At 46.6% G+C, this 21,415-nt stretch overlaps 5 protein-coding genes across 5 annotated transcripts; 2 read left to right on the forward strand and 3 right to left on the reverse strand.

Moving 5' to 3' along the window:
• Positions 1–998: 998 nt before the first annotated feature.
• tdp2b (tyrosyl-DNA phosphodiesterase 2b) lies at positions 999–5,770 on the reverse strand. The gene is made up of 7 exons (XM_042710669.1): positions 5,480–5,770; positions 5,046–5,224; positions 4,753–4,941; positions 4,501–4,592; positions 4,235–4,353; positions 3,220–3,390; positions 999–2,273 (listed from the first exon to the last, which is right to left on the reverse strand). The coding sequence occupies exons 1-7, from the start codon at positions 5,621–5,623 to the stop codon at positions 1,998–2,000; spliced, it is 1,170 nt and encodes a 389-aa protein (XP_042566603.1). The 5' UTR covers positions 5,624–5,770; the 3' UTR covers positions 999–1,997.
• A 244-nt stretch (positions 5,771–6,014) lies between these two features.
• Positions 6,015–6,997, forward strand: acot13 (acyl-CoA thioesterase 13). The gene is made up of 3 exons (XM_012829686.3): positions 6,015–6,197; positions 6,449–6,633; positions 6,724–6,997. Exons 1-3 carry the CDS (start codon positions 6,114–6,116, stop codon positions 6,878–6,880), a joined length of 426 nt encoding a protein of 141 aa, XP_012685140.1. The 5' UTR covers positions 6,015–6,113; the 3' UTR covers positions 6,881–6,997.
• A 1,223-nt stretch (positions 6,998–8,220) lies between these two features.
• Positions 8,221–12,131, reverse strand: c19h6orf62 (chromosome 19 C6orf62 homolog). The gene is made up of 5 exons (XM_031586270.2): positions 10,479–12,131; positions 10,078–10,254; positions 9,572–9,697; positions 8,990–9,124; positions 8,221–8,526 (listed from the first exon to the last, which is right to left on the reverse strand). The coding sequence occupies exons 1-5, from the start codon at positions 10,605–10,607 to the stop codon at positions 8,401–8,403; spliced, it is 693 nt and encodes a 230-aa protein (XP_031442130.1). The 5' UTR covers positions 10,608–12,131; the 3' UTR covers positions 8,221–8,400.
• A 1,512-nt stretch (positions 12,132–13,643) lies between these two features.
• gmnn (geminin DNA replication inhibitor) lies at positions 13,644–19,029 on the forward strand. Its single transcript, XM_012829682.3, has 7 exons — positions 13,644–13,748; positions 14,471–14,545; positions 15,574–15,675; positions 16,102–16,258; positions 17,352–17,434; positions 18,170–18,280; positions 18,623–19,029. The coding sequence occupies exons 2-7, from the start codon at positions 14,492–14,494 to the stop codon at positions 18,860–18,862; spliced, it is 747 nt and encodes a 248-aa protein (XP_012685136.2). The 5' UTR covers positions 13,644–13,748; positions 14,471–14,491; the 3' UTR covers positions 18,863–19,029.
• Positions 19,030–19,171: 142 nt separating this feature from the next.
• Positions 19,172–20,821, reverse strand: LOC122133823 (armadillo-like helical domain-containing protein 2). Its single transcript, XM_042710719.1, has 3 exons — positions 20,609–20,821; positions 19,956–19,993; positions 19,172–19,807 (listed from the first exon to the last, which is right to left on the reverse strand). The coding sequence occupies exons 1-3, from the start codon at positions 20,814–20,816 to the stop codon at positions 19,334–19,336; spliced, it is 720 nt and encodes a 239-aa protein (XP_042566653.1). The 5' UTR covers positions 20,817–20,821; the 3' UTR covers positions 19,172–19,333.
• Between the last annotated feature and the right edge of the window lie 594 nt (positions 20,822–21,415).

Here is a 21,415-nt window from a genome sequence, read left to right on the forward strand (position 1 = left end):
CAACGGTCCAGAACCCCGGGCCAGTTCCTGTGTGTGTGTGTGTGTGTGGTTTTTTTAAGGGAGAAAAACAACATGGTAAGATTGCTGTTTCTTAAGTGTGAGCGTCATGGCAATGCTGTCAGTTCTGTGTCTGTCATGGTTGCTCACCAATCAACACAGTGTGCTAATGAGCTCTATTCAAGCCCACCCCTGAACACACACACACACACACACACACACACAGCTGTTGCTTACGTCTGTGCAGGCAGGTCACATCTTGAGGATCTGCTCTGGTGAAAATCCTCTGTTAATCTTTTAACTAGAACAGGCACAAGGACAAGGACTTCTGAAGATGCGCCCGCCCGCCCACACACACACACACACACACACTGTTCCCAGTTGTCCTTTCAGTGGGGCATGTTAACTCATTGACAGGCAGAAAATAGTATCGCCGGCAGCTGAGTGTGTGGCTATGGTTTTTGTGTGTGTGTGTGTGTGTGTGTGTGTGTGTGGCAGCGGACTGAAAAGAGCAGCTGTAGACACATCGAACCGACACCAGAGGAGCAGCGACTGAAGGACCTCTCTCAGAGCGTCTGTGTAGACTAACGCTCCACTTCGCTCAGAATCACTGTCACTTCCCAGCCTGCATCAGCACTGACTTCACAAACGACATAAATAAATAAACACATTAAAACCCACATGCCAATAAACTTAAAGCAAGAGAAGAGAACAATGTACCCCAAGTGAAATGATGCGCTAGCCTGCCCTCTAGTGGTCTAAAGCACTCACTGTCCTAATATGCAATCAAATATCCTACAGACTTACACAATACATTTAGATTTAATCATTTAGCAAATGCTTTTATCCAAAGCGACGTACAAAGGAGAGAACAATCTAGCTACGAGCAATAAAGACCTAGTGTAACAATAAATACGACTGTACATAGGAAATAATTAAAAAAAAAGGTTTTTAAAAGTGCAAGTTAAGTATTAAGTAAAATAACAAGGCTTCAGATTGTAAAAGCTTGAACAGTCATTTTATTTAAAACAGCTTAAAAGAAAATGTCAATACCTAACAGATTAAAAGAACATTTCAATACCTAACACAAGCATTCAGTAATCTCTCCAAACGCACTCCACTGGTAAGGCTTTAAATGTCACTAGGACTGTGCTGAGGGTCCTTTATGTGAAGCCGGCGCAGTGATCGACGCTAGCGCCTGATGCTAGCGACCGATGCTAGCGTCTGACCCTGCAGCCATAGCGCAGTAGAGGTAGTCTCACACACACACACACACACACCTCACTGGGGTTCATCTGGTAGTCTTCCTTTCAGAGCTCACTGGGGTCACACACACACACACACACACACACACACACACACACACACACACACACACACACACACACACACACACACACTCACTTTCAGAGCTGACTGGGGTTCATCTGCTCTTGGGTTGGTTGATTTATTCAACTGAAATTCTGGTCATAAAATGTATCTGCTGATCTGACCACACTGGTCTTGATGATTTTCAAACATCCTCGGCGCTTCCTTCTTGATGCGTGCAGATCGGACTTCCAGCAACTCAAAACCACTTAGTGTGAAGCTGATGTTCTACACACACACACACACACACACAGTGCCTCTCATTAAAACACCATACACACACACACACACTCGAGAAGTGCCTCTATCCCAGGGTGCTTAGGTGCTGAAACTGCAGTAAATGCCCCAGTGGTCGCTGGCGTAACACACACACACACACACACACACTCTCTCTATCCCAGGGTGCTCAGGTGCTGAAGCTGCAGTAAATGCCCCAGTGGTCGCTGGCGCATCACACACACACACACACACACACACACACACACACACACACACACACACACACACACACACACACACACACTCTATCCCAGGGTGCTCAGGTGCTGAAGCTGCAGTAGATGCCCCAGTGGTCGCTGGTGTATCACACACACACACACACACACACACACACACTCTCTATCCCACGGTGCTCAGGTGCTGAAACTGCAGTAAATGCCCCAGTGGTCGCTGGTGTATCGCCCACAGTCCAGCTTCTCCTGCCCCACCAGGATCATGTGATCGGCGGCCATCTTGGGCCCCTGCCGGGCGGGCCTCAGGAACACGCGGTCGAAGCGGCACCTGCTGACGTAGGGCAGACTCTTGTTGCTGTTGGCCTTGGTGTCCCAGGTGTACCGGCAGTGTTCCTCTTTCCCCAGACTCTCCCACACGTCACACACTCCCACCGGCAGACCGCCCACCTTCACCACCTACACACACACACACACACACACAGATATTTTGTGTAGCCTAGATAAAACAATGTGCTTATGTTAAACGTTATTAATTATTATAATAGAACAATATTAATTATGTTAAACGTTTTGAAATTGTTACAAAAGAAAGGCTTGGGATGTTGTTAGACACATATAATAACCATTACGAACCTGTCGGTGGCGATAACAAGTGGTTTACTTTAATGATCTAATTTAAACTAAAATGGTTGGTGTGTTAGCCACCGTTAGCCGTTAGCCTCACCTCAGTATCCCTGAGGTTGGTGTGTTAGCCGTGAGAGTCTCACCTGAGGTTGGTGTGTTAGCCGTGTGAGTCTCACCTGAGGTTGGTGTGTTAGCCGTTAGCCTCACCTCAGTGTCCCTAAGGTTGGTGTGTTAGCCGTGTGAGCCTCACCTGAGGTTGGTGTGTTAGCCGTTAGCCTCACCTCAGTGTCCCTGAGGTTGGTGTGTTAGCCGTTAGCCTCACCTCAGTGTCCCTGAGGTTGGTGTGTTAGCCGTTAGCCTCACCTCAGTATCCCTGAGGTTGGTGTGTTAGCCGTGTGAGTCTCACCTGAGGTTGGTGTGTTAGCCGTGTGAGCCTCACCTGAGGTTGGTGTGTTAGCCGTTAGCCTCACCTCAGTGTCCCTGAGGTTGGTGTGTTAGCCATTAGCCTCACCTCAGTGTCCCTGAGGTTGGTGTGTTAGCCGTTAGCCTCACCTCAGTATCCCTGAGGTTGGTGTGTTAGCCGTGTTAGCCTCACCTCAGTGTCCCTGAGGTTGGTGTGTTAGCCGTGTGAGTCTCACCTGAGTGTCCCTGAGGTTGGTGTGTTAGCCGTGTGAGTCTCACCTGAGGTTGGTGTGTTAGCCGTGTTAGTGTCCCTGAGGTTGGTGTGTTAGCCGTGTTAGTGTCCCTGAGGTTGGTGTGTTAGCCGTGTGAGCCTCACCTCAGTGTCCCTGAGGTTGGTGTCGCCCCCAAAGATGACGGTGGTCTTCTCGGGCACCTCCATCATCTTCTTTAACGTCACCCTCAGCTGGTTCATGCGCTCCTCTGATTGGTTCTTGCAGCTCTCAAAGTGTGAGGTCATCAGACAGAACTCCAGGCCCTGGAAGCTGACCTGAGGAACACCCACATGCAGAAGAACAACTGCTAGCATTAGCACACGCTAGCCCGTGACTGGAGACGCAGTACACTAACACACGCTAGCTGAGTACATTAGCACACGCTAGCTCAGTGCACTAACACACGCTAGCCCGTGACTGGAGATGCAGTGCACTAGCACACGCTAGGTCACTGCACTAACACACGCTAGCCCAGGACTGGAGAGGCAGTGCATTAACACACGCTAGCCCAGGACTGCAGACGCAGTGCACTAACACACGCTAGCTCAGTGCGCTAACACACGCTATCCAGTGACTGGAGATGCAGTGCTATAACTCAGAGTTGTTTCTATGTACTGAACAAGGCCACTGGACATTTGAACTCCAGAGTAAGGAGTTTATTATCATTTACAAGTGGGTTAAACATTCCGCCACATTCAAGTGGGTTAAACGTTCCGCCACACTCAAGAGGGTTAAACGTTCCGGCCACACTCAAGAGGGTTAAACGTCCCTCCACACTCAAGTGGGTTAAACGTCCCGCCACACTCAAGTGGGTTAAACGTTCCGCCACACTCGAGTGGGTTAAACGTCCCGCCACACTCAAGTGGGTTAAACGTTCCGCCACACTCAAGAGGGTTAAATGTTCCGCCACACTCAAGTCCACTGATGACCACGAGACACACTGAAGGAAGAGCAGGGTTCTTGGAAGCCAAGGTGAGACATGTAGCAAGTCAGCGGGTTTATTTCAGGAAATAAATATACTATATTATATACTACACTTTTAATTTCATGTTTTGATCTAGTACAACCTAAGCTTTCAAGTTAAATATAATACCTGACAAAGGTCTTAATTATTAATACCTGAGCCACTAACAGGTTCCTCATCATCTGAGTCATGGGGTAAGAGACGATCTCACTCTTCAGGAACTTTACTCTGGACTTCTTCAGCATCACGCCGGTGAAGTAGCCATCTTCCCCTCCTGGACACGGTGAGAAGAGACACATAGGCTACCTTACACACCACAACTGAAAACCTTAAACACCACATTGACACACACACACACACACACACACACACACACACACACACACACACAACTAAGATTGAGTTCCAAACGGTGTCCTACCCTCAATGATGGTGTAGCTGACGGCTCTTTTCCTGATGTACTGGATGTATGGCGGAACCAGCTCCTGCAGAAACACCACGTCTGGGGTGTATCTATGGAGGAGGAAGTAACATCGTCAGTCACCGTATAGTCCACCCTTTAAAACACAACATGAATGAGTGAGTAACAGTCCAGCTCCACTCCCAGCCCTGATGTGGCTCGATCCAGATCAGGACTGCACCATTTCAGTCGGCCATCCATCGGGTCACTTACAGAGCCAGGTAGGAGCAGAGGCCGCGAGCGCGTTCGCCTAGGCTCAGCGTGTCCAGGCCGTCCACGTTCCACGTGAGCAGAGACAGTTTTCCGTTGGCCTCCTGCTCCTCTGCTGGCTGTGCGTGGGCCTTGCTCTCCACCGACACGGTGCTACGGGAGCTACCGGGCTCCTCACTGGTCAGGTCTATGCTACACGTTTGGGAAAAGCCATACATATGAACCAGTGTTCAATCGTGGCCGCAGATTATTAATATTTATTTATTATGTGATAATTCAACACCAAGTCCACTTACCAGGCAGACTCGGCTCTTTTTAACCGCTTGTTGCTGGCTCCTAAGCTCTTCGTCTCATCTGGATCCGCTGAAGTCTTTCTTTTAACTTCTGTTTTGTCGTTCTCCTTTCTCGTCTCTTCTACGAACTGAACGTCAAATGCTGATTCCATGTCTGCCTCGAAGAACGAGTTCAAAGCCCTCTAAAACATGATGACACGATGACATGCTTCATCAACACTGCACTGGGATCCAGTTGGAACGTAGACTAAACGCTTTTCCCATCAGGCCACATCAGCAGTTACGTTAAACTCGACTACGTATAATGACTTGCTACAAAAGTGACGTAAACGTTTATTGTTACTATAATCAATCAACCACTGCATCCCTGACATGAGCAAGAATTAAACAGGCTGTTCTTTCCATAGTGTCACAAGAATGTGGGCAGCATTGATTACCTCCATCTCCCAGTCATTCTCTGCCAAGTAGCATTGAGCCGCTGCGGTGTCTGATCCGGTGATGGACGCAAACTCCTCGCACATCAGGAGCCTCGTCTCCTCCACGTCATCCCCCGCTGAGGCTTCGGTGGCCGTGGAAGCCATTATAAACGTACCCACCTAGTGAGATCAATATGCAACATCTACGCACAACTGGCTTCTCACTTGAAACTAAAAAATATCCAAGAAGCGTCTCCAGTCAAGTCCAACTCCTGCCTCTCACCGCGCTTCCCACGAATAGTGCAACGGCAAAATAACTCCGGATGAAAATATTAAACCGAACTACTTTGCTACCGTGCAGAAGTGTTGACGTTCATATGGTGTTTATGTTCAATGCATAACATGGGAGTATACGAGGGAGTATAAACAGGTTAGAGGTGTGTTCATTTATAAATAAATAGTACAGCATTACATTGGTTCAAGACAATTATTTCAAAGGTTGTTTTCAAACACCACCAACGCTCACTGGACAGACTTTTATTTCAACAAGTTTTTGTTGACTTTCTAGTTTCCGGTAGTCTCAGTGTTGGACACCTGTATTTAAAAGTTGACATTGGGTCTTTTGAATTGAACAGCAGAGTTGTCACAGAGCAAAATGGTTTCTCTATCACTTAATTCGATAAAACAGATCATGAAGACTATGGTGGACACCCATGGATTTGATCGCGTTTTAAGCAAGGTTAGTCGACACCATCTTGTCTTTGAAGAAATGTTAGCCGAGTGTATAACGCTATCGCTAGCGGTATGTGGTGTTGTGCAGAAACTCCGAAGGGACATGTACCGTACTGTGTCTCAGAGAGGGGTACGTTTCCAGAGGTGCCCACTCCCCAGTGCCAGCGTAGGACTTATGACAGAGTGTGACTTTTCTGAGCTGTTAACCCCACTAAGTTTTGTAGCCGCTTTTTCGGTGTCGTTGCTGCGTTTCTGCAGGTGAATCTTCTATCTGCGAGTCCCGGCAAGGTGGTGTGTGAGTTGAAGGTTGAGGAGGAACACACAAACCGCGGTGGCACGCTTCACGGGGGGCTGACGGCGACCCTGGTTGATAACATCTCGACGGTTGCGATTATGTACTCTGAGAGGTGTGCGCCTGGCGTCAGTGTCGACATGAACATCACGTGAGTCTCTGAGCAAGCATTTACCTGTGAATACCATGAGTGCCCGAGTAGAGTCACCTGATTCATTTCAAATGTATCCCTGTGTGACAGGTACATGAACGCCGCTAAAGTGGGAGAAGATGTCCTAATCACCGCACAGGTTCTGAAACAGGGACGGACGCTGGCCTTTGCCACAGTAGATCTCACCAACAAAGCAACGGGGAAATTGATAGCACAGGGCAGGCACACAAAGCACCTCGGAAGTTAATGTCTTGTCTGTAAAAGACATACGCAGGGAGGGAAGCTTGGATGGTTTAAATCATATTGTGTGTAGGTAATCATTCTACGTTCAAAAGATGTTAATAAAAGACAGAGATTTTCAAAAGGCTGCACTGATTTTTTTTTTGGGATATGTTCAGCAGTGTGGATTTATTTCAAACAATCGTTCCAAACATGGAGGGACAAAAAATGAGCCATTACCATCGTTGTTATAATGCAAAATTATTTAACAAGAAAGAAATTCAATGAAATGATTTAATGTCTTATTCACCAAGAAAAGCAGACTTACAGATACCATGTCCCACTTATAAGCACTGCAATAATTAGTTTTTTTTATTATATTAAAGATTGGTTTTTCTGTCAATTAAAAGAAAAACAAGAATTCTAGTGATCCTTAAACTTCGTCCTGACATGGTGTATCCCATGTGGCAAATAAGCTGAAACATTAAACATTAGTTTTCCCCATCAGTTTCCCCATCACCAGAATCTGAATTCAGTAGCTTAAATGTCTAGTGCATAAGTGGCTTGACTGGTGACTATGACTCCATCAGTCCAACCCAACCCGACCCGACTTCGCTCGCAGCGTTGCATCGTCACGCACCGTTTGCACCCCCGCTCCCCGAACTCCAGATCTTACTCCATGGTGTAAGTTACAGAACAAAAAATGACATACGGTTTTGATTAATAGGCAAGGAATGACACTCAATAAAAGAGAAAATAAGTCCAGCAAAACGAAAAAGGCAGATTAAAAGGACGAGAGGAGAAGCGATGCCTAGACCAAATGAGTTGAAGTACGATTCACCCCCGTTACATCTTTGCATATCAGGAGTTAACCCCCCCGGCTTGTTTGTCCTTAGTCACAGATTGTCATTTACCCCCCAGATATCCCCCCCCCCCCCCATTCCACACAACAGACAAGTTTTAACAATCCTTCACGACCTGGACACACTAGCAGTCCAAAACCAGATGACCGTTATGAAGAGCACGGCCTCTGGATCCTGTGTTTGATTTCTCTCTCTCTCCTCGTCCTGCGGTCGCCAGGCTCCTTCTGTGACTGCTGTTGTTCGCCGTGCTGCTCCAGGGGAACAACCACTCAAATCAATGTTCTTGCAGGTTCAAATAAAAAAAAACACAAAACTACAAAGGTTCTGACCGGTGGAGAAGGGGGTTGTGGGTGTGTGTGTGTGTGGGGGGGGGGGTTGGGAGGATGTGTGTGTGGGTGGGGTGGGGTTGGGGGAAACCAAACCAAATTCTGGCAGAAGGCTTGATCAACACGTGGGGGGGGGGGGGGTGAGGGGTAGGTGAAGGTGGTGGGTGGGGGGGTTTGATGAGGATGAGTGGTAAACACAAAAAAAAAAGAAAAAAAGGAGAGTTCCAAGCACAAGTTCAATTCTATTCAATAGAGGAACATTAACGATGAGGGCAACTTGCTTTGGTGGGGCTGGGGAGGGGAGGGGAGGGGTGGGGTGGGGCAGGGGGGTGCGCTTGCTGGGGGGCACGGGCGGAGAGCTAGTCTGGCATGTAGGGACGCAGGTGGTCCTCCACGTCGCCCACGCCCCAGCACGTCAGCTGGTCTTGCGGCAGGTACAGACAGATGCTGCACACCTTGAAGACTGTGGCCTTGGTCTTTGGAGTCTGAAGAGGGAGATGGAGAGCTAGTTCATGCATGTGTACACTCTTTGCTTTTTACCTCTAATATACTTTTTTATATACATTTGTTTTATATATATATATATTGTATCCTATATACTGTGTTTCATCTGAAGTACTTCTCATGTGTAGTACTTAGTGTGTTTTTATGTTATGTGTAGTACTTATTGTGTCTGTATGTTTTTATGTTCACTGTATGCACCTACACACCAGAACAAATTCCAGGTAGGTGTAAACCTACTTGGCAATAAACACTAATATGATTCAACACACTTGACAATGGATCTGCACTGCATCTGCTTGCATTGGTCCACACATGTAATTTGCCAAATTCCTAACAGTAACGGACTAACGAAAAAATGAATTTCTAAATCCAACTTAAACCCCACATCTGTCTTTAGATTAAGAGAGTCACTGGTTAGAGATAGACAGCTCCCCGGTACACTACCTGTAAGTGCTGTTTGTCCATAAAGAGAAACACGGATTGATTGGGGTTGTTCATAACCATCCCAGCTTTGTCCTTGCGGCCAACAGCATGCAAGAACTGTTTCTCGTAGTCTCCATGATGAAATTCAAACTTGGCCTGCAACCAGAAAATGAGTTACATAATAACCCACCCACGACTGCTGAGGGAGGGAGCCAACTGCCAACTGCTTATGGTCCTGTTCTTCCAACTGGTGAACTGTGGACTTAACTTCAAACGGTCATTTAAATGTTCAGTAGTTCAAGTCTACAGAGGATCCTAAGTATAAATAAATTCTCATGGCTCAATACTTCAAGTTTTTAGACACACACACACACACACACACACACACACACACACACACACACACACACAAGGTGAAGTATAAATGGATGTGACTGTGGAGGTTAGCGTCTAATGCCCGTTTACCCAGTAGGGCATTCTGGGAACTGAACCTCCCGAGTGAGTGAGTATGGCTTGAAGAGGTCAGAGGTCAAGAGGGGCGTACCAGGGCAGAGGTCAAGAGTGGCGTACCAGGGCAGAGGTCAGAGGTCGAGAGGGGCATACCTGAACAGGCCGAAAGGGCTCGTGGTCGGCCCCCTTCCAGCGGGAGAACAGGAGGCACACTATCTTCTCTATATCATTGCGGGGCCAGAGGATGAAGTCCATCTCCTGGGTGCACCCAATGACGTCCTGCAAGACACACACACGCACACCGCGTTACGTTAGCACGGCCGTCTCAAGACACACACACAGCGTTACGTTAGCACGGCCGTCTCAAGACACGTAGACAGCATTACACAAGTCACCTGAAGGCACTTTGCAGTTGACACACACACACACACACACACACACTAAGCAATTCATTTCAACTTACGATTTAGAATAAATGATCCATCCCTCAACAGAGGAATCAAGCTTCTTTTTTTTTTAAACACATATAAAATGTCTGTGCAGAGTCAGGCTGGAGCGCTGGAGCCTTTTCACAGGTAACTGAAGTGTGCAGACGAGAGAATGATTCAATCTGTGTGTGTGTGTGTGTGTGTGTGTGTGTGTGTGTCACAGGTACCCACCCTGCGCATGGACTGGTAGCGAGGAGCGTGCAGTTGCACTATGTCCTTCTGCAGCAGCTCAATAGAACTCTCCAAGGAGTAGTTGGACTCCTGCACGCCTTTCAGGATGTTCTCCTCGTAGTTGTTGGTCATGACAGGAAGCACCTCTGCCACCTCGAAAAGTGCAGACTTCTTTTTCTGGTCGGGGCGAAAGGCAAAAGTACACAGTAAATTAAAAGCACCACTGGCAACTGCTTAAGGAGAAAAAGCACTGCTGCTTTGAAACAAACGGACACTTAGAAAGACTCTTTAAAAAATGTCAGTATGGTAACTTCATGCCATCTCAATGTTGACCGATAGATCTGGTTTAGATTGCCTTAGTGGAGTTTCGGTATGGTAACTATGGTAAATCGAAATCCCACCTTTTCTTTGAACACGAAGGCGATGTAGATCTTGAAGTCGAACTGGTCGGCCAGGGACTCTCGTTTCTTTCGAAGCTGAGCACGGAGTCGATTTCTCATTTGGTTTCTTCGGGATGTCGCGTCCCCCATGGTTGATGACAATCGTTTAACTTTTTTTAAATTTTTTAAAAAGAATCTATTTTTTTGTTGTTGTTGTTATTTTGTACTATTTACCAGCGCAGAGCTAAGGTTACCCCTTTTTCAGACAGAAGAGAAAGTAAAGGTCTCTACACTGTTTGGATTACATACTACTTCTAATAGGAAGGGAAAAAAACAACAAAACCAAGCTAAGTCATTTTAGAAAAAATGGGAAAAAGTGCGACCGCTGATAAATTTAGTTGCGCCGAGGCCTACATTAGCAGTATCAGTCTAGATTTCTCAAGAGATCATATTGGTAAAAGCTGGGCATTCAAGTTAAGGCCAAAGGAAACGTCCTGCTACTCGCGTCTACACAGGGTATAAATCAATTTCAACAGAAAGCAAAACAATTACGGTGACTTTTGTCGCTGCAAATGTAACGTTAACCGACAACAAAAATGAGAGTTCTCATTACTTCCGAAACCCATGCCGATACGGGCTTTTAAACTGTGAAATAGAAGCCTACACAAACGACCGAGCAGAGAGAACTACTCTTTTGTTATTACCAAGAGCTTCGTTCATAATTGATATTTTTATTGTTTGTAATTTCTATTTGTAAGCACTACTTCAGCAACGGCTCTTCGAATGGCAGGGGGTACTGACGACCATGGCAGACACATGTGGATGCCAGGGCAAGTTGGCACCAGGTAAAACACAGAAGTTACCAGAGTAGGTTGACATGTCGATATTTACAGCCATAAAACTGGCCCACGGTCTTCAACGCCATTGTCGATAACATTCCTCATGGTGAGAGCTATTGATGGTCGGCCAGCTAGCCAACTTGTGCTAGCTAGCTAGGCAACGCAGCTATACACTTCACCACCAGCTAGCTACATTTTAATTTGGACTTACCGATGTAATAACAGGCCCCTGTCTTTGCTTAAGAGCTTGTAAATGTGCCTCTTTACATTTTTCACTCGATTTAACAGAAGGCTTAGTTTACTACAGCGAATACCCGGATCTTTCGAAGCTTTCTAGCCACCTAGCTAACTATTGTTGCTCGTCACCATTTTGAGGAGTCTAAATTGAAGCCACATTGTTTAACTAGTTAAAAACCATGTCAACTAGCTAACTAGCTTTGTCCCATCTCTTCCAAGGGGTAACAATTGTATATTAAATTATGCCAACAGTTGACAGCAGATTAATCTTCTCGTCCGCTGACGCTTCAAGGTAGTATCTCCGCTTGTTTTCGAGCTTTTTTTTTCAGTCGTCACAAACAACCAACCTAGCCAGCCATGCCATGTCAAGATAAAGTGACGAACCAACAGAAATCCTCCGTTCTTTCGGGAGATATGCGACGAGATTTGCTTCTTGGCGGACCCATACTTGTTAGTAATTGAGCAAAACGACTTTTGATCGGTTCTTTGACGTCTCCGGCCTTCAATTCCTGTTTGAGTAAAGAGTAGCGGAGCTCCTCGCCAAACAAATGATCCAAAATGGCTCCTGCGCGTCACGCAGTTCTGCAGACACCGCGTGGACACGTGACAGCTGCCTCATGAAAAACAATCCGCCAGTAGTCCCTCGTGAACTTATGTCGCTGCTGACAACTGCGCTTGTTTTGGCACCACGCAACATTCGATGCTCTTAAAGGAGGCAAACGCAACATGTCTGAAATACACACTGTGAAATGATACACTGACAATATAAGGGCATAATATTCATCCACCCAGTTATATTAAAACACATTAATTTCATAATTTAACAGTCAGTGTATAATTAACATGCAATGATGAGGGTGTTATTCAATCGCAGTATGTTTTACTATTAGATTCGAATATAATTTATGTATATTAATTTTCTGGGGCCAACCATAGACACGGAATACATACTCTCTCTAGCTATATGAGCAGGGAGGGATTAAGAATGTTCTATAAACTACATATACAGTCTATGTTACTTGCGATGAAGACCCTTTGTGTGTGTGTGTGTGTGTGTGTGTCTGTCTGTCTGTGTGATGTGTAACCTATATACATCATGCAGTTTCTTCAGTTCTTGTCTTACCTAAACAGACTTTCTGAACTTTTTTGACATTTTGATTGGTCTCTTCCTCAGTTTTGTTTGATTAATGTGGGTTTGGACATTGTCAAATTAGACCTTACGACCAACCTGTTGATAGTTTACTGTAAAGGTAGCTCAGAATTATTAATGTATTCCTTAGGGAAGTCAAGTTGCTGGATCCCTACAGAGAGGGAAAGTAATCGAGTCGCCCCCTGGTGGTAGCGTGCCGAACTGTTAGGTGAAATTGACGGGATTCTCCATAGATCTCGGTCCACATTGAAATGTTAGCGGATGATTTACATGACATATGTTCTTGTACTTGTGTATTTGATTGGAAAGCAATATACAGTCTAAATGGTCACAGCTAGTGATGGCATATATAAATTAATAGATTGCTTGGATTGCTTGGCTTAGATAAGCACACATGAATAAACAATAATCAGCCATTATCAGATTACATGTAAACTAAATAATAGTTTATAGTAATAAATCACAGTATCCCTGTTAGAGATCAAAGAGGTGCTTTATTTTAAAGGCTTCCCATGGGTCCTTAAAATCCTTATTCTTGAAAAAGCTCAACTTTGACCCGTGTCTCAAACTATGTGGTGTTGTTGGGTCCTTGGATATGAGGGAACTGGGTCTAGTGTGTTTAAAAGTTTCTTAACAGTATTGCACACAATGAATGTAAAAAGTCACCCCTAAAAACGGATGTATCTCTCAGGCTTTTCAAGTCAAAAAGTCATACAGTACAGAAGCATGCAATGAAAACCTATTTACGTCCAACTAAACGGACCTTAAAAGTAAAATAACAGATTCAATGTGACTACAAGGTTGTATTGACGTTAAAGTCCCTGTATTTGCCAGATACACAACAGAACGTTATCCCTTCAGCACGAACATGTTTACACATCAGCAGCTGTCCAGCAGGTGAGGCGCGCGAGCAAACAATAGCTGACCAGGCAGGCAAGCGACCACTGTTCGCGCGTGAGCAAAGCCACGTGATCCCGGCGACTACTTAAGATGAAGCTTGTGGCGCGCTTCTGGCAGTGCGAGTTGTTCGAGTTCAGGCGTGTGTGTCGTTTCATCAAATATACAGTAAGTAATTGCGTAGTGCGTAATGGTCATTATTACGAGATGTTGACTATACTGCTTAAAGGTTTCATGTGTTTAAAATGTGTTCGATGTTTGGGACTTTCTGTGTTGGCTACAGCTTTATATTTGTTGTGGTCACTTTTAGCTATCCGGATAGCTATCTAGCTAACTATCTAGCAGTCCGTTTACATTACTGCTTGCATTATTTCAGTCAACGCAAATCTTCAGCTTTTTTTTTATCTAAGTGTTTGACTAATAGCTTTTCTTGGTAAAGAAACGAGTGGCTGCCTTATCGGAGATCAACGTTAGCTAGGTTCGAAGCTGTTGCTCTGATTCGTTTTTTTTTCAGCGGGTTTTTTCAGTAGGTATCAGCGACCGATACCGAAATTGATCACGGTGTCGATTGAAACAATACGAAGAAAATGTGGGGAAACGCTTGCTAGCATGCTAACCCCTTAGCACAGTTAGCGATGTGCTGATAAAGCTTTTTTATATATTTTCGCGGGGTGGTCCGACCCAGACCACAGAACAACATGGAACATAGCCTCGGCGGCTATATAGACAGACGTGTGTGTTTATCTGTCCTTCACATGACCATAGATCATGAAAACTTAATTTGAAGAGGATGCCAGTACTAGTTGCTTGTAAACAACATGCTTCAACAAGTGGCAAAATGTTGCATACTGTCTGTCTAATTTTTGCCCCATGTAACTTCTTTCTTTCAGAAACCCTAAACGAGCATAGAGATGAGTTCCATCCGCAAAATGAAATCCTCTGACAAGAGCTCTGAGAACATCAAGGTAAGTGGTGAAAACATGTCTGCTTCTGAAGACTGAAAACAATATAGGTACATCGTGGAATAAATATTGTAATTGTAACAAGATTGTACGGTGTCAAACTGCATGTTGTCATTTGTAGCATTGTTGGGTCTGATTGGTATCTGGATTGATTGCATGTAATTGAGCACTATGTTCAGTTTGAATCAAAGTCCCTTATAACATCTGAGTGGCTATGATGGTTTGGCTAGGGCTAAGTCAAGCATATGTGAGTTGTGTAAATGTCTTAGTTTGAACTGGATGTCAGTATTCCCAAGGATTGTTCTGTGAGGACAAGACCTGATTTAGACACAAACACTCGTCTACTCTAAAGATCTGTTAAGACTTACTCTTAGATATCCTGAAATTAATCATTGTGAGAACTCCGTTTGAAATTGAACAACTGGCCCGTGTTGTGCAGTTATGTATTGTCTCCACGTCAAAACATTAACCAGCCTTCTCGTGCCTGTAATGGGTGATCAGAAGCCGGTTCCCACGGTGGGGTTATTTGTTCAGGAGGGTTAGCGGGCCCAGTGGCCAATGGCAGCGTGTGGGAATGTGAGGTGTTGGACCCGTGAGTCAGAGGACAGGGTCTGCCCCTTTCCCACGCCTGCTCCTACACACACACACACCCCACCGCACAGCCAAGACACGACACCTATTCACTCCATCTGATATTGGCTCTGCTGTGCGGAGTGAAACTGGAGATGAATGGCTGTTGGGTAGACATGAAGAGGGCCGGGCAGCCAATGGCCCTGTGCTCTCAGCCCAGGGAAAACCCCCTCTGCTCTGGGGAGGGGAGCTGTAGGTGTGGGCAGAGGGGTTGGATTTACTCATTTTCACACAAGTCTTTCTATGTTCCTGCTGATAGCGGTCTGCATCACCTGTCTGTGTATATATACCCCTGTGGTCATCACCTGTCTGTGTATATATACCCCTGTGGTCATCACCTGTCTGTATGACCCCTGACCCCTGTGCTTTTGGGTTATGTTAACTTTGGTTTCACATTTTAGAGCTTCTTTCAAGCACCGGCCACTGGTTCTGGACCCACGAGGAGAACCCTCCAGGCACTGCAGCCCTCCGCTGTCCATAAGAACGTCAAAAGAACCGTTGAGGTTGGTGATGCACACATTCCCCTTTTCATAAACCTTACACTCCACAAAATACAGGCCTCTGTTCTGTGTGAAAGTGCTTCTAACAAAGTCTGTAATTGTTCTTCGTTAGTCCACGTGCTTTTGAGATTTAGATGTTGAATGAGTAGCCCTTAATTTAACCTGTGCTCTAGAACATTCAGTGACCCTGTGCTCTAGAACATTCAGTGACCCTGTGCTCTAGAACATTCAGTGACCCTGTGCTCTAGAACATTCAGTGACCCTTTGCTCTAGAACATTCCGTGACCCTAGAACATTCAGTGACCCTGTGCTCTAGAACATTCAGTGACCATGCTCTAGAACATTCAGTGACCATGCTCTAGAACATTCAGTGACCCTGTGCTCTAGAACATTCAGTGACCCTGTGGTAATCTTGTGCTCCTGTATCAGGCGGGTAAGGTGGTTCCCAAACGGAAGCTATGGAACGCAGACCAGGTGAAGGGTTCCAAGAGGCTGAAGGCGGAGGTGGCGATGAGGTCTGCAGACTCAGAGAATGACATCATCCCAGAGGGGGTCTCCCAAGAGGCCTATGAGCTCATGATCAAAGGTGAGATTGTGTGTGTGTGTCGCAGTTGGTACTCTGTAAAGTTCCTTGTGGTGGTGTCTGCTTTGGGTCTTTTCTGTATGACTACATTTGGCTTCTGTTTCTGTGATTGCTTGTGGTCTTACCAGTTTGGCCACTCACTCATGGAAACAGGTGTGTGTGTGTGTGTGTGTGTGTGTGTGTGTGTGTGTGTGTGTGTGTGTGTGTGTGTGTGTGTGTGTGTGTGTGTGTGTGTGTGTGTGTGTGTGTGTGTGTGTGTGTGTGTGTGTGTGTGTGTGTGTGTGTGTGTGTGTGTGTGTGTGTGTGTGTGTGTGTGTGTGTGTGTGTGTGTGTGTAGACTAGGGAGGGGGGTGTGTGTGTGTGTGTGTGTAGACTAGGGAGGGGGGTGTGTGTGTGTGTGTGTGTAGACTAGGGAGGGGGGTGTGTGTGTGTGTAGATGGTGGAGACTAGGGAGGGGTGTGTGTGTGTGTAGATGGTGGAGACTAGGGAGGGGTGTGTGTGTGTGTGTAGATGGTGGAGACTAGGGAGGGGTGTGTGTGTGTGTAGATGGTGGAGACTAGGGAGGGGTGTGTGTGTGTGTAGATGGTGGAGACTAGGGAGGGGTGTGTGTGTGTGTAGATGGTGGAGACTAGGGAGGGGTGTGTGTGTGTGTCGATGGTGGAGACTAGGGAGGGGTGTGTGTGTGTGTAGATGGTGGAGACTAGGGAGGGGTGTGTGTGTGTGTAGATGGTGGAGACTAGGGAGGGGTGTGTGTGTGTGTCGATGGTGGAGACTAGGGAGGTGTGCCGCACTATTTATATACAATAACATGACTCTGCCCCCTCCCTCTGGTGTGTGTGTGTGTGTCTGCAGAGAAATCAGATCAGATGAGAGCTGGATGAGTGTGTGTGTGTGGATGGTGGGTGTGTGTGGATGGTGGGTGTGTGTGGATGGTGGGTGTGTGTGGATGGTGGGTGTGTGTAGATGGTGGGTGTGTGTAGATGGTGGAGACTAGGGAGGGGTGTGTGTAGATGGTGGAGACTAGGGAGGTGTGTGTGTAGATGGTAGAGATTGGTCTCTGGCTCATGATCACTCAGTGCTTGTGTTCTCCACCCAGAATCCCCTCCGTCGTCCTACTGGAAGGAAGTGGCTGAGGAGCGGCGTAAGGCCCTGTACGACGTCCTGCAGGAGAACGAGAAGGTGAGTTAATCACTGAAGGCCTTCTCACTAATGTTTAGCCACCTAAGGGCCCCGTTCCCACGCTCCAGACGAGCCTGACGCCATACCCCCCCGACCCGTACACCCTACCGCCCGACCCGTACGCCCTCCCTCCTATCAGGGCCAGCCTCGGCCCTGGGGTCTATCAGAGGGTGATCAGTCCTCTTGTGGTCCCAAACACGGGCCTCTCTGGGTGTGACTGGGGCTCTTGGAGTGACTGTCTAGTGGATGTGAATGGAGTGAATGTCTAGTGGATGGAGTGAATATCTAGTGAATGTGAATGGAGTGAATATGGAGTGGATGTGGAGTGAATATGGAGTGGATGTGACTGGAGTGAATATCTAGTGAGTGTGAATATCTAGTGAATGGAGTGACTATCTAGTGAATGTGAATGTCTAGTGGATGTGAATGGAGTGAATATGGAGTGGATGTGGATGGAGTGAATATCTAGTGAGTGTGAATATCTAGTGAATGGAGTGACTATCTAGTGAATGTGAATGTCTAGTGGATGTGAATGGAGTGAATATGGAGTGGATGTGGATGGAGTGAATATCTAGTGAGTGTGAGTGTGAATATGGAGTGAATATCTAGCAGTTCTCCTGTGCTTGTGTTCCCTGTCGGCCTCGGGCTGTAAAATGCAGATTTGTAAAATGGAGTGAAATAAATGAATCCAGTGGAGGTTGTGAGTTAACGTTGGCTGTTGTGATCCTCCCCTAGTTGCATAAAGCCATCGAGTCCAAAGACGAGGAGATCGCCCTGCTGAAGAGTGAGAACACGGAGCTGCAGGAGCTGGCCCAGCACGTGCAGCACATGGCCGACATGATCGAGGTGAGCGCCTGCACGACGGCCAGACAGGTGATATCATAGTGTGTGGTTGTGTGTGTGTGCGCGTGTGCGTGACAGTCACAGTCAGGACACATTGTTGTGTGTGTGTGTGTACCTTTTAAGTTTTACTAACATGGATACTGGTTTGGCTTAGTTATGTTTAACCATCCAATTCAATCGCCACACTATAGAAGACCCATTTCTGAGACCTGTGTGTGATCGGTGTACCCAGCTGTGTGTGTGTGATCGGTGTACCCAGCTGTGTGTGTGTGATCGGTGTACCCAGCTGTGTGTGTGATCGGTGTACCCAACTTGGCATCTAAATGTACCTTCTCCCTGTGGCAGAGGTTAACGGGAAAGAGTCCAGATAACTTGGAAGACCTGAGAGACCTTTCCTTTGATGCTGAGGAAGAGGATGGTGAAGAGGAAGACGACTGCGAGGAACTCGAGGAAGATGAGGCACAAAGCGAGGACGAGGAAGATGAGGCACAAAGCGAGGAAGAGCAAGATGAGGCTGAAAGCGAGGACGAGGAAGAACATTGTAGTTCTGAGCCATCGTCTGCAGAGCCCAGCAGAAAGGAGTAGGACTGGACTAAGAGCTGGACGAGGACTGATGTGGATCATACTGAGAACCAGAGGGCTGGACCATCATGAGCCCAGGACCCCCGAGAGGCCCGGAGGCCTCCGCTCGCAGTAATACGTGCAATTACCCATGATGCATTGTTAAAATGAGGCATGGTGTTTTTTATAATTTTTTTTTTATTTAAGTCATGTTTCTGTCTTTTTTTCCTACTGTTGTTGTGCAGTTTTTATGCACCCTTTGTACAGAGTGTTCCTTGACCTGTGTAGCACAGCCGAAACTGGTGTACATGAAAATAAACGGCCCTCCTTTTTATAAAAACAAAACCCAACATGTCTGTTTTCTTTGGGGGGGGCGGGGGTCATTAAGTCATTTAATGATCTTGAATAGTAAGCATTGGTGTGATTGATTGTGGATCATGTTTTAAACCGCTTCCTCAGTTCTCTGCGTCTGCTGTGGGATTAGCAGAGTCTCCCTTATTGCATGTCTGTGTCGTCGTCCTCTTGGCTGGGTTCCGCGGGCCAGAAGCCTAGAACCCTGAGCAGAATCTCGGCGTAGTTCCTGGGCCAATGGGTCCAGTCCTCCGCCTCCAACCGCTCCAGGCTGGCCTGCAGGCCGGGCACGGGCCGCAGAGCACGCAGGGCGGGGACGTTGTTGTAGCACAGGACGTCCAGCAGGTGGCACGCCCACTTCCTGACCATGGGGGAGCGGGGGTTGGCGGGGACGAGGAGGGTTGTCGCGGTGACGAGGAGGCCCAGGCTGCAGACGCGGGCCTGGTTTCTAAGGTGCACGTAGCAGGCGACGCTCAGAGCCTTCAGCAGCAGCACCAGCTCCTCGTCGCTCCGCTCCGGAGAGCCCAGCAGGTCTACCATGGTGGGCAGGAAGTCGAAGCAGATGTTGGCCGCCTCGTAACCCCCTGGAGCAGGGCAGAAGCAGGCGGTTAAGTTAAGCTAAAATGGATTTGTATTGGATGTATTTTTAAATATGCATAATTGCCTTAGGTAATGTGATTCGATTGATTGTTTCATTAATACTGTTTGATAATGCGGTAAGTTAAGGTGTGTTACTACATTTCCCATAGTGCACAGCGAGTTGCACCTGTTCTACTGCCTCATGTTCTTCAGTGGCGAGTTGTACTGTTAGATGTTCACGTACTTTCGTTTTAGTGGTCAGTATGGGGGTTCCTTGCCCTAGGTATCCCTGCTACGAGCACACCTGCCTGAACCCCTGCAGCTCTCAGGAAGAGACCCCGCTTGCTTTCTAGGCTGTAGTCTCACTAGAATGGGTGGATGCCTTTAAACACGTCAAGTAGTCGTAGTTTCTAGGCAGGATTTGTCTTATCTAAGACATTCTTGAATGTATTAAAATGTAAAATGTATTTAAGAATCAGGGTACGCCCTGAATACATGTGGTCTTTTGATCCAATACCTTACAACCACATCGCTGCATGTTGTGTGTACGCCCCTCCCTGGGATGTGAACCCATGACCTCTCAGTGGAGCTACCGGCACACCCCTTCTCTATATTCTACTCATTTTTACGGAGCTGGGTCGTTGCCAAGGGTTATCTAAGAGTTGTTTCTACTATTATACTATGTAAAAAGTAATTTGAAGGGCCTGTCTTTGCCATGGACATATCCATATGTGTGACCTCTCTGGTCACGGTAAACAGCCTGGCTGTTTCGGGGTGAGATTCTTCTGAATGAAGAGGGCATTACAAATAAAATGAAATTATTATTATTTGGGTGTTTACCTGTGTAGCCCAGCACTCCGAGGTTGTGGGCAGCCTCCAACCGCTGTTTGAGTGGCAGGGCCTCATCCTGGAGGAGTGCACCGGCATCCCTGATGCTCTTATGGTGTCGGATCTTCCCGTTGTCCTCCTCAGTGGCTTGGCGGATTTCCTCGCCACCAAACAGGTAGAACTTAATGGAGTTGTATAACTTGAACAGGTGCTGATTCATATTCATTTCTCTCTCAGATCAGGTGCCCAGCACAGCGACGTTTACGTTTTAGAACCCCCAGGATTCCACTCATGGAAGTTCTGATCAGCTGAGTGTGTGTGATGCAGGGCACACTCTAATGATGGAATCACGGCTTTGACATCATAGACATTTAATTGTTTCGTCCTGAAGGGATTTATTTTACCATAATGACCACCGCACTATACATTATCCCGCTATATTATAAGGTTACTTGCCAAAACGATAGAAAAAATAGTTCTTCTCTCAAATAGAACTTTAAAGTTTCAGGTGTTGCGTAGCAACCCATTACTTGCTGACGAAGTTACAATTACTTTCATTACGTTAAATTACCGGACTACTTGAGGAATTAAATGAAAGATGTGAATTAGACGCACAAAACCCGTTGCCAATGGTCATTCATTTTTCGCGGCGGTCGATATAGGAAGAAATATCAGACCTCCGAACGTTGAGGTGGCCCATTCAATTCAACGGAACTTTTTGGAACATTCTGAGCAGCCGTATAATAACAAAAAATGTGTATTTATTATTTATCAAGTGAAGTTCCCGTGTCTTCAGATACAGCACATATTTACTTCCTA

This window comes from Clupea harengus, chromosome 19, assembly GCF_900700415.2.
Source record: "Clupea harengus chromosome 19, Ch_v2.0.2, whole genome shotgun sequence".
NCBI lineage: Eukaryota > Metazoa > Chordata > Actinopteri > Clupeiformes > Clupeidae > Clupea > Clupea harengus.

Bases quoted from the DNA above. Each gene is read 5' to 3' on its own strand.
- LOC122133823 (XM_042710719.1), bottom strand. From the start codon at position 20,816: ATGAATCAGCACCTGTTCAAGTTATACAACTCCATTAAGTTCTACCTG. The intron at 19,994-20,608 runs GTAAACACCCAA...AACATCTAACAG, and splicing joins CGGAGTGCTGGGCTACACAG to TACAACTCGCCACTGAAGAA. The intron at 19,808-19,955 runs GTGCAACTCGCT...AATCCATTTTAG, and splicing joins AACATGAGGCAGTAGAACAG to CTTAACTTAACCGCCTGCTT.
- gmnn (XM_012829682.3), top strand. From the start codon at position 14,492: ATGAGTTCCATCCGCAAAATGAAATCCTCTGACAAGAGCTCTGAGAAC. The intron at 14,546-15,573 runs GTAAGTGGTGAA...TTCACATTTTAG, and splicing joins AGAGCTCTGAGAACATCAAG to AGCTTCTTTCAAGCACCGGC. The intron at 15,676-16,101 runs GTTGGTGATGCA...CTCCTGTATCAG, and splicing joins ACGTCAAAAGAACCGTTGAG to GCGGGTAAGGTGGTTCCCAA.
- acot13 (XM_012829686.3), top strand. From the start codon at position 6,114: ATGGTTTCTCTATCACTTAATTCGATAAAACAGATCATGAAGACTATG. The intron at 6,198-6,448 runs GTTAGTCGACAC...GCGTTTCTGCAG, and splicing joins TTGATCGCGTTTTAAGCAAG to GTGAATCTTCTATCTGCGAG. The intron at 6,634-6,723 runs GTGAGTCTCTGA...CCTGTGTGACAG, and splicing joins AGTGTCGACATGAACATCAC to GTACATGAACGCCGCTAAAG.
- c19h6orf62 (XM_031586270.2), bottom strand. From the start codon at position 10,607: ATGGGGGACGCGACATCCCGAAGAAACCAAATGAGAAATCGACTCCGT. The intron at 9,125-9,571 runs GTATGCCCCTCT...TTCTGGTTGCAG, and splicing joins AGCCCTTTCGGCCTGTTCAG to GCCAAGTTTGAATTTCATCA. The intron at 8,527-8,989 runs GTAGTGTACCGG...CTCCCTCTTCAG, and splicing joins TGGACAAACAGCACTTACAG to ACTCCAAAGACCAAGGCCAC.
- tdp2b (XM_042710669.1), bottom strand. From the start codon at position 5,623: ATGGCTTCCACGGCCACCGAAGCCTCAGCGGGGGATGACGTGGAGGAG. The intron at 5,225-5,479 runs GTAATCAATGCT...ATCATGTTTTAG, and splicing joins AGAATGACTGGGAGATGGAG to AGGGCTTTGAACTCGTTCTT. The intron at 2,274-3,219 runs GTGAGGCTCACA...GTGTGTGTGTAG, and splicing joins CCAACCTCAGGGACACTGAG to GTGGTGAAGGTGGGCGGTCT.